Source organism: Vanessa tameamea, chromosome 8, assembly GCF_037043105.1.
Source record: "Vanessa tameamea isolate UH-Manoa-2023 chromosome 8, ilVanTame1 primary haplotype, whole genome shotgun sequence".
NCBI classification, from domain to species: Eukaryota; Metazoa; Arthropoda; class Insecta; order Lepidoptera; family Nymphalidae; genus Vanessa; species Vanessa tameamea.
In genome coordinates this window covers 3,818,170-3,830,062 of record NC_087316.1, presented here as the reverse complement: position 1 = coordinate 3,830,062, position 11,893 = coordinate 3,818,170, and the positions used below count along the sequence as shown (strand labels likewise).

The 11,893-nt window shown below is 30.6% G+C and overlaps 1 protein-coding gene across 1 annotated transcript; it reads right to left on the bottom strand.

Annotated features, from left to right (window-relative positions):
• Window positions 1–2,403: 2,403 nt before the first annotated feature.
• On the bottom strand, window positions 2,404–7,520 carry LOC113400013 (uncharacterized). The gene is made up of 3 exons (XM_026639361.2): window positions 7,459–7,520; window positions 4,519–4,738; window positions 2,404–4,360 (listed from the first exon to the last, which is right to left on the bottom strand). The coding sequence occupies exons 1-3, from the start codon at window positions 7,518–7,520 to the stop codon at window positions 2,549–2,551; spliced, it is 2,094 nt and encodes a 697-aa protein (XP_026495146.2). The 3' UTR covers window positions 2,404–2,548.
• Between the last annotated feature and the right edge of the window lie 4,373 nt (window positions 7,521–11,893).

Below are 11,893 nucleotides of genomic sequence, written 5' to 3'. Positions count from 1 at the left end.
TATATTTTTCTATTCTCATTTTCCATCGTACGATAAAATCCAAAGCCCTCACTACACGAATTGGAGTTTCACTTATCTGGATTTTTGTTATTAAGTAACATGGTTCAAAGTATATTTTAGTTTATAATATAAAATCATTTTTAAACTAAATAAAAGTGTGTATGGTATATAATATAGTTAAAGAGTTTACGTACTATATATTTTTAATAGTGGTTATTTAAGACATCATACGATTTTCTAAGAAATGCCGTGTGATGGTGAATTCCGAGATGACACGTTCGGAGCTTTTCTAGGTTAGCGCAGACATAAAGACAGATACGTATTATATTTATTGTCATGTAATTATTGTTATCTTTGTGGTGAATTTTTGAATAAAATGAAATATTTTAATTACATCAGGTCCGTTGTAATACCTACGTTATTATAACACGATCAATTTAAGCTGCTATGAATATTCGTAAAGTTTATATTGTCATTTAAGGGCTATTCCCTGAGGCAATAAATAATTTCCATGGCCGAAAATTATGCTAAACTAAAATATAAACATATTATATAATAATATAATATACTACAAACTCTTGTTTTAGACAGCCGCGATGGCCCAGTTGCTAAAATACGTTAATTGTAACCGACAGTTTTCAGGGTAATCAATAGTTTTCGTTTTTGTTTTTTATTCAATCTAATCGTCAGGTACTGCCTCGGGTATCCAGAAATCCATATCAGCGCAGCGTGGCGGATACTTTTCCTCATCTTATTTTAAAATATCGTTGTACTTGTATATTACTTGAAAGGTACTTAATATTTTTGTTTTTTTTTTTTTTATTATATCAGTTATTTAAAATAATACAAGATTTTGGCAAATAAAATTCGAAAAAAAAAACAAGTGAACAATATTAAACTTACTTATATAATTTTTTAATTGTACATATTATGAATAATAAAATAACTCTAACATCGGTAAGAAAATTAAAAAAAAAAACATTAAAAGAACAATATACTTTATTCCATGATATTAAATATGAAAACAATCTTATACAACCTTAAATAAGTAATTAAAAAAGAAAAAAAAAACTCTTTTAAAATAAGAATCTTAATAATACTTTTAATTATTATCCCATTTTAAGCAACAACGTATAAACAATATATGCATGTGTAACATATTATATCCTTACGATTAATTTATCGTATTTGTTAGGTCGTGTTTCTTTTATTGAGCAATCAATCGACGTGATATTTAAACGCCATAAAAAGCGCCAACGAAAAATAATAAAGACATTTTTTTATGCTTGACAGATGCACGAAAAATAACCTAGGCTCAGGCAGAGGCTATTTAAATTAAAGTTAAAATAAACAGTAAACATAATAAAACAATTAATTAGCTTTATTGCGCATTTTATCGCGTAAATAAAATAAAATAAATAATCAAATTAATTACAGATATGTGCCAAGAGGTGCATCTGACTATATGCCTGGTGATAGCTCTTATAAAGGGTACAGTCGTTTCCGAGCGGACGGCCAAAATAGAACAGTCGTCCAATGACAAAGACAATACATATCGTCTGCGCTGGCGCAGCTCATTCGAAACAGCTGTATGAAATTGATTCACTTAAAGGGCGCGGACGTGCTCATATGGCTGACCGATTTGAGCGTCTCGCACGCGACCAGAATAAATAGTCTCTCTGCTTCCTCAATATAATGATTTATGACGTTCGAAGAACGATAATAACTCGTTAAGAGTTATGTACATTTAAATGGCGTCAAAGAAATAATTTATTGCATATATTTAATATAATACAAGCAAACCCCGCCTTTCAAATTATTTATTTGAAAATGCACATTATATCATCAATCATAGTATTGGTGTTTAATGATAAGTTCTCGTTATATAACACGCAATTAATAAAATCTTGCATTTGTTACATAATTATGATATGCATTGTACTCATATATCTATTTTTTATAACAAAATAATATAGTTAAATTGTATCATAGACAATTTACATTGAAAGTAGCCATTGTGTAGCTATGAATGCGTTTGGAATTATTTAACAGTATAATATCCATATGTTGAAGCTACACCAGTATTCTCACTCTAATTTCCTGTATATACCTGTACCCAGCACGAATATGTCGTGCTGCGCTGCCTTGAGCCATTTTTTAACGTTCTTAAAACCTTTACAATGTTTAGAATTAACTGACCGTGATAATTTTAAATCGCAAAGAAAAAAGCTAAAACTTCTGCATAATTTACCATTATTAATGTTTTTAACATAAAAATAGCTTACTGATTAATAGACTAATATTTATTCAATATTTTTAAGTAAACACAATTTCACAAGTATAACAAAAATGTACATTAAAAATGTGTCATTTATATAATACATTGACTTAAAAGATAAAATATACTACACTGAATATGTTTGATCTTTATCTAGAAGCCTTAAATTTTATTTGTGATAATTTTATTCCAATCAGATACGAAATGTTTGCGTGAATGCCTTAAAAATATACCTTATGATTTATGTAAGAATGATTTAATAATTTTAAATTAATATTGTTTCGGGACTTCGTAAAACCTCTCGCAGGTTTGAATCGAGTAATAAGGTAAAGACTCTTGGTCGTAAATGCTAGACAATGGCGATGTATCGATATCGGTCATGGGTATGTTATCATATTGCTCTACGCTTTGATTAGAACGCCATTCGTTTATCTGTTCCTCGGTAGGTGGCAAAGCGGATATGTAACTTGCATCATTACTGTCACAGCTTCTCATCGAAATCGATCTAACAAAATTCTTGGGAGATAACCTGTCAAAACTATCTGATAATAGGAAAATCTTCTTTTTTTCATAAACATGACTGGTTATCGGTTTTGGCTCACTTAAGAAATTCTCGCGTTTCGGTAACTTTGGTGGTAGTATTAGTGCCTCGATTGACTTGTGTTTAACAAGTATAACTCTTTTGTTTCCCTTCAAAAGATTTGGATATCGTTGAATGATCACGTACACAGACACAGCGCCGCACAGAAGACATCCAAATGAAATGCAAATGTATAATATCAATTCATAATTATTAGATCTATATATTGATGTTGTATTTAAAAAATTAAATGATACACATTGATGGCTTAATACTTTATCGTTAGTCAAATTAAATGGGCAGAACGTATAGCTTACGTCAGAATCTATATTATAAATCTTCAGAACATGCGGTATCGCGTTAGTGCAAAACACTTTTTTAAAACATAACGACTGATACCAAAGCAGACCAAGCCCTGGTTGCTCGGATAATTCCATTTCAACCATCGAATGGATATCACTTTGAATGGAATACACGGGTTTTATCCAAACCGGACGGACACTCATCGATTCGTTATCAATATTATCATTAGAAAAGTTCAGTTCGTTATCATTTATTCTGTTTAAAAAACACGTCTGCTCCTTAGATACTATTCTTACTTGATCGTTGGTAGAATTAGTTTCAGAACATGCATTATTCATATACAAGACTTTGGATATATTTTTACAAGGTTTACCTGTCGAATCGTAAACTATTGCGTTTTCATTAACGACTCCGTTGCAGTAACCTTCTAAATCAGAGAATGTCATCCCACTTACTGTACGTGGGTACCGGCAAATAGGATCAACTATTAATAAGCCACTGTTAAAAACATTCCTCAAATCATTTGCAGAACAATCACAGTGCCAGATATTCTCTTGTAGAGCAATTCTTGGTTGAAGTGGAATAATTTTATCAAACAATCCCACTGGAACTGTAACCAAGTCGTTATCGTTCAGATACAATACTTCAATGCTATTCAAATGGTCAAATGTACCTGGACCAAGCGATGTTATCTTACAAGAGTTCAGAAATAAAACTTTGCAGTAATTTAGCTTGGAAAAACTCGTGTGTTGTAAAATGTTATCAAAGTTATTTAGTGACAAATCAACAAAAGTTAAGGATTCAAGTTTCACAGAACCCGTTAAATTAGTTGGATTAAAATCTATAGTCGCTTTGATGTCCAAAAATTGCAAGCTCTCGGCCACTATTCTTAAGGCATATTTTCGTATATCATTCAGAATACAATTCTTGATATAAAGTTTTTTTAGTCTGGTGAGACCTATTAACATATCGTTATCCCAGTGATTTATTTCTATGTTCTCTAAAATGAGTGTCCTAAGGTTATTGCTGAATGGACTCATAAATGCGTACGAAGGTATATATTTAATATTTCCTCCAATAATGGCCAACTCCCGAACATTGGATCGAATTCTGGAAAGCCAATGTTCCGGTATTTTAGAATTTTCGAATGTTGGTCTGTTCAGCTGGAAAGCAATGCTGTCGCAATTAGCGTCGACTTCCTGTAATAAAATTATAATATCATTAGCATTTACCGAGAGACTATGAATATTACTCTTGGCTTTAATTTACACATTTAAAACCGTTACTTTTTCTCCATATCGTGTAAATTATTTGAAATATTTGAATATAGTACGTGATTGCAAAAAAATTTACATACCGCAGCGGCATTTACAATGTCGTTCTCATAGTTCCCATAGAATGGTGCGTCATTGCAAGTAACTCTGCAATTGTTTATAGTGCATCTCGAATTACGAACTGTCCCTCTATGAGAGCTATTCAGAGCCATGAGCACGATCAAAATGAAGCTGGTCACGATGAGAATACCAAAAATGATTTGTACGACCCAACGTAACCATCCTCTGTTGCAAGATGTGTTCCTGTAAATAAAAAATGTTATGAACATCATTATGACAATATTAGTCACGCATATATTCCTATGTATTATAATAACAACAATAACAACTACGCAAGACATATTATAAAACATATAGATTTGTACGCAAATACTGTGAACTCTCTATTCCCTTAGTCTCATAATCGGCTTGGAGGGTAAATCTGATTCGTCTGGAAAGAGATCAGGTGTAGAATCAACGGCGTTATGTGCTCCTCGAGGTACGGGAGACACAATTCCATCTTCCAGACAAGAGTCTGGAATATTACTGAAAATTTTTCGACAAAAATACCGACTAAAATTTTTAATAGAAATTTATAAGTAGTGATAATGTTTCTAACATTATTTGAAGACATTTTAAATTTTACGTTTTCATTAGCTATTTTGTATTATTAGTTAGTTTGGATAACATTATTTGTCCCCATGTAATATGACTACAATAAGCAAGAAATTCTAATTAATGTATGATTTAGAACAATAATAATGGTAATATAGTGTAGGTGCCATCCTCGTATTTACGTGTTACACGATTTAACAAAGGATAAATAATATTTCACTATAACAGTATATTCTACAAATTGAGTACAATCCCAAAATAAATACATCAACGCAAACTATTATTACTAAACTATCTATAGTATAAATAAAATAGAAAATAACTCACAAGGAATATTAAACCCATAACTGGACAAAGAGACCATTAAAGATTAGCGAATACATATGCCAGATTATATATCAAAATTCTTTAGACCAATGTTAGTTTTCTCGCAATATTTTCCGCAAACACCATCAATATTCAAATAAAGGCGCTCAAAGTGATGCTTGTGAGATTCGAGATAAAAGCGTAAGATCTATTCTTTACTTATTGTATACATTAGACAAACTATACGAGTATGACTAGTTGTGAAAAAAAGTGACTTTAAAAAATTATATTTTAATTAATAAAAACGACTACGCTTTATATCTTTGTAGTGTATATAAATCGATAACCAATTAGAACTATGTCAACTTTCTGGCACCGTATTTACATTACGTGGCACTACGTCATAAGAAACAGCGCGCTTGAAAAAAAAGACTAATATTTGTAGCATAGTTCAAACCTTAAGTACTATTGTGGAGGAATAGTACTGCAGGACGTTTGAGGAACGTATTCGTGAGTTTTCAGTTCATTCATACAGAAAAGCTGTACTATCGGTATTATTCTTTTAAAAACATTTTCTTTTCATTTATTTTGATTTCATTTAATTGTAAACTGCAATTTACTCATCTATATTTGGTGCCAAAATAATGAAACTTTATTCAAATGATTTTTTTAATGTCAAATACTACACATTAGTTAAGTTGAAATTGGAGTCTTGTGATAACAATTTACTTTAATTTTGTTCACGTTTTTCATTGTTTTTCTTATACTTTAAGTTTGTTTCGCTCTCTAAAATTAATTATTTTTTAAATTGTAATAATTTAGTAAATTGCAATCAAGAACCCTATTTAATTCTTTGCACATCTACGACTGGAGCTATCAAAATGAGACCAAAACATATTTTTTATATGCAGCTATCGTCCCATAATCACTGGGACAAAAATCGGCTTACGCTATTAATATATAAGATTAGTTTATATAAGTATGTCATAAATGAGAAACATGAATCATAATTTTATTAGGAAACCTAGATCAAAATGTCTTATTAGAAAAAATTTTTTTGGTAGTTTTGGATTTGGATAATAGTTGTCATTGCACATAATTTATATACTTTGACATCTTAAATATTAATTTGTATTAAAAATCTAAGAACATTTCTAAAAAAAAAGAGAAATTTTTTAAATTACAAAAAATGCGAAAAAGTCATGAAACTAAAAACCTCCCACGTCTTCGTCGGTAATAAAATAACCTTTAATTTTTGCTATGTTGTAATAGATAAAATAATCATCATGAGTTAACCTTAGAAGAAAAGTATGTGTTATTGCTGATTATTGCGGTTTTTCCGAACCGATACGACTTGGGAACCTTCAAGAAAAGAGCGTACTCTTTCCTGAAAGGCCGGCAACGCACCTGCAAGCCCCCCGGTTTTGCAGATGTCCATGGGCGGTGGTAGTCACTTTCCATCAGGTGAGCCTCCTGCGCGTTTGCCACCTCTAACATAAAAAAATAATAATTGCGTAGGACATTTTAAAATCTACAATTTTCTAGTACAATGTTTTGATACATACCCTAAGGTTTATTCATCGTTAACCATGTGTACGAAAACTGTTTTTTGGATATCACACCGTAATGGTACAGTTAGAATTATTTGTTAGAAAATATTTACAAATAATATATACAAACTTTTTCGTTTATCGCTCTTTCTATTAATGAAAACCGTAACAAAATTATTTGAGTGGTTAAGAAGAAAAAACCGGCGGTACAGACAGAAAAAAGTGGTTTTTCATACTATTTATAGATATAGATTTACATCAATATTATAATTTAAATGATTATTTACTTAAAATAGCCATGTAGTATCTAACACTATAATATTATACGAAAATTGTTCTTTTATACTACGTAATTACAGTCTAGTTTCGTACGTCAATACATACTTAACTAAGCTATTTATAAATTCAGTAATTTATTGAAAATTATACCAACGCTGTGTAATTAGGTTACCAATTTAAGAGTTGATCAAATGTAATGTAACTGTCTGTGGGAAAATGATTGAAAGTTCTTACCTTACAAATGAAGATATAGATAACCGTCTCCTCTTAAACAAGTCGATTGGAACAAGTTTCATTTTTCATAACATAATATCAATATCACCTTTAAATATATGACACAATTTATATTTCTTTTTTTTTTTTTTAATAATTCGTTCAAAAACAATAATGACCGCTACTTTGCTAGCACTGTTAACAGTTATAGTCAAATGTAAACGATATATTATTTCCTATAATCCATGTCGAGATAAGCCCTGATAATAACGCTGTATCAGGCTTTTAATGGACGTTTGGAGAGGATAAACTCAGCAAACAATAACATGATCGAGAAGGCAATTTCACGGACAAGGGCGTGATTATTATCAAATATCCTGTAATATTGAACGAACAACATATCTATGTATGTATTGCTTTCTAGGAAATGGTTCTAACGTGCCACGAAACTTGATATATTAAGATTTTAAGGGGTAATAAATTGGACCAGATCCGTATCGTCACACAGTGTATCCATTAATATCTAAACTGGTCCTGTTAATGTTTCATCAAACGTTTATTTATTACTTATTTTTGTTGTGTCAAAATTTGCTTCACGGAACGTGTTTTTTTTTTTCTCATCGAAAATCTAGTATCTTATTATGTCTTGTAGCTTTTCGTACATCAAATACATATTTTTTTTGTGTATGTATTAATGCATTACTAAGATTAAATTGTTTTACTCTAAAATTCATTTGGTTATCTTTTGCACACCTTTATAATATGTATAAACTTACGTACCAAATTCCTTTAGTTTGCCTAAAGAATGATATTAGCTTAATATATAGGACTATATATAGTCCATTCCAATTGAAGAACGAATGAAGATAAACAAACCTTCGATTGATGTATGCCATGCTATTCGCTATATCATACATCATAAATAATTCAAGCTGTCGACCAATAATACCGCGTAAATTCGATGTCAAATGCTGTTTACTTGTATTTTGTCCTTTTATGTTTGGAATAGGTTATATATGTATATGAGCAATGTATATATGAGCTATGTATGTGAGCTATAAGTATGTGCCCCAACTTTCATGGTGATCGATCAAGCAGTGTCGTAGTCTATCGGGGTTAATTTCAAAGAGATATGTATTCACCAGCAGACATAAATAATATATATATAATTACATTATCGAAATAATATATGTTATTATATATTTACTGCTTATATTTAGTCACTCACTCACACAGAAACATAATATTATTGAGTATTGTTTTATAGATGTTTTTTGGTATGTAGGTTAAATTATTTACTCATATCACTTTTAAAATATATGTGGAATGTACATAATTATATATATATATATATATATATATATATAAACATATTACGGTGATAAAAACATCCTTCAATTTAATTGCTCTATAACTTGAAATAGCTTGTCTCTTTTCCGTAAAAGCTTTTATGATAAATGAGAAGACTTCTGACATTTAAATGAACATTAACTCCAGAATTTTGTACACGAACTTTCTTATAAAAAAAAATAAAAATCCGTTGTCTAAATTAATTCATATAATCGTATAATATTTTAGGAAATTATTACAAAAATCATACTAAAAATAAAACTATATACATATATGTAACGAGACCTTCGTTCTTATTTATTCCAATTCTACACGAATGTCTTCAACACGGACACATCCTCTTTAATCTTTACGATTAACAAATATGTTTTTTTTTTTTAATATATGTAGGCGGACGGGAAAATGGGCTAACTGACAGTAAGTCTGATAGTCACTACCGCCCATAGACATTGGCGCTGTAAAAAATATTAAGAATTTCTTCCAGCGCTACCAACCTTGGGAACTAAGATATTTTGTCCCTTGTTAAATTTTGATTTTATTTCCCCTTCTTGTCATTTACACTGATACACTCATCCTTCAAACCGGAACACAACAATACTTATTGTTGTTTGGCGGTGGAATATCTCATAAGCCTAACCTACCACCATTTAAATATACAGATTTTAAATAATTACTTGGTTTTTTTTATGAGGTTTTTATCAAATTTGAACTACAATAATTATTTTTAAAAGGAACCTCAGAAGTCACATTAAAGTAATTTTATTCATGAAACGTTATCATAAATACGTTCTGTTGTTATCAGAAATTATTTCATTTTCCTTTTATATCTAAAGGTAACGTTGAGCGTAAAGACCCGTTGTTTTGGGTTACTACTATACGTTTCTCAAGGGTTTACATTTCTCTAAACGAAATAATTATATTCGTCTCTTATTTTGACATCATTTATTTTCATAAATCAACAAATATTTCAACTTTAAATAATTCAATTTATATTCAAATCAAATACTGTCTCTTGAATATTTCGAATAAATTTCGGTAACTAAATAAAAACAATGAATTTTAGAATAATCTTACTGAGAATCCGTAAATATTCAACTGCTCGCTGAGTTTAACGGATAGAGTCATTAGCGTTCGAAATCAAGGAACATTTTTGCTTCGACATGTTATTCCCAGAATCCACAAAGATGATTTGAAATAACTTATTCACGTTAGTTTCTCAATTTATTGATAAAATCTCGCTACGACTCAAGGGGCCTGAGCGGACATCTAGTGGGTAGAACCGCTCAGAGCCCCTAGTAGCTTATTAATAAAACAAAACAAAGTACTGTTGTTTGTATTGAATTACTAGACATACCGTTGCAAAATAAATAAACTGTTATTCAATAATATTATTTTATTTAATATATAAAAAATTTAAAGTTCATGTCAATTTCGGTTCAAAATTATCTTGATATATTTTTTAAGATATATCGCAGGAGTCTCATCTGATGGAAAGTGATGAAACCACCGCCCATGGATATCTGCAACACCGGGGGGGCTCGCAGGTGCGTCGCCAGCCTTTCAGAAATGTGTACGCTCTTTTCTTGAGGGTTACCAAGTCGACCAAAGCTTATTTACTTAATACCTGGAAAATTCCACGTAATGACAGGTATATGATTATCGACGAATTAAATGTGCACAGATTACAGAACATATATTAAAAGTTTGGCTTAAATCAGGATTAATTAATAAAATATTATAATTATTTGTTCGATTGTTCATTATCCTTAATTTAAACTGTACATTGTTTAAACGGTAAATTTATTATAAATGCTAATTAAGTAATGGGGACGAAATTAATTAAATTATAAAGTTGTGAATATTTATAAATTTCAAATTAACAATATTGTATTATTTTGCAGTAATTGCTTGATAAGTAATTATTTTTGTATATAAATAAATGAACAAAACGATCACTTGAATGGTTATATGCCATATTTATACCCGTGTATCCATTCGCTTAAATGATACAGATATCCATTCTAAGCGAAGTAAAAAGCTAATTTCAAATATAATTACAAACTATTTCGATTTTCTTTTCGAATAATGTATCCACAAGCTTATTAAATATTTTCATCACAATAGAACAAGTACCTCGAATTCCTGATGAATATATTTAACATCAAAGTATAACATTTTTGAAGTTAGAGCCTTTAAGCCACTACTGGTTAAGGCCTCGACTCACATTAAAGACAATGTTAAGATTAGCCTTTTCCGATTCGATATTATTAGTTTTTTTTTTTTTTATTATTTTTTCTGCTTAGTACTGGTCTACTGCTAGCATGTCCTCATCGACTTAAAGTTAATGCTTGGAGTGCTCAGTGGTGGTTACCTAGATTTGAACCCATAACATTCATTTAATCTTTTAGCTTTTTATTATTGTTTCAGGAGAAAATATATTTCCTGCAACAAAATGATTTGTTATTTGTAACAAACCTTGCAGCAAAATTAATATACCCATAGATCCACCTACTTTATAATCCAAGGTTATCACATAAACATCCGAGGTTCAAACAGACATATCTAGTAACGGAATTGTAGGAATTACTGCACGGCACAGCCGTACCGGTCGCAGGAAACGCAATAAATCAAGCGTCGCCAGTTGTTTGAATTAGTTCCCGCATTTATTGTACTTTCCTTGAAACAACGTATACATCACTATTTTACCTGTACCTATATTTAACTGACGTCTAAATTCTTAGAACTATTTGATATTCATAAACACGTTACAATTATATCATAACGCCGGTCTAAGTTCGCTGGTCAGATATTAATTTAAAATGAGCACTTTTCCTTGATGGTAGGGCTTTGTGCAAGACCACCTGGATAGGATACCAACCATTCATCATACATTCTACCGCCAAGGTGTTCCGGTTGGTAGGGTGAACCTGTTTAACTAAAGGCAAAAGGGATGTAATAACTTGGTTCTTAATGTAACGAATGATTAAAAATTCTTACGGCACCATTCTCTACGGGCAATAGTGTCCACTCACCATCATCACTTACCGTTTACCCATCTGCCTATCTATTTAAGAAAAGATAATCCGGACTAATTATAGTCTTATTA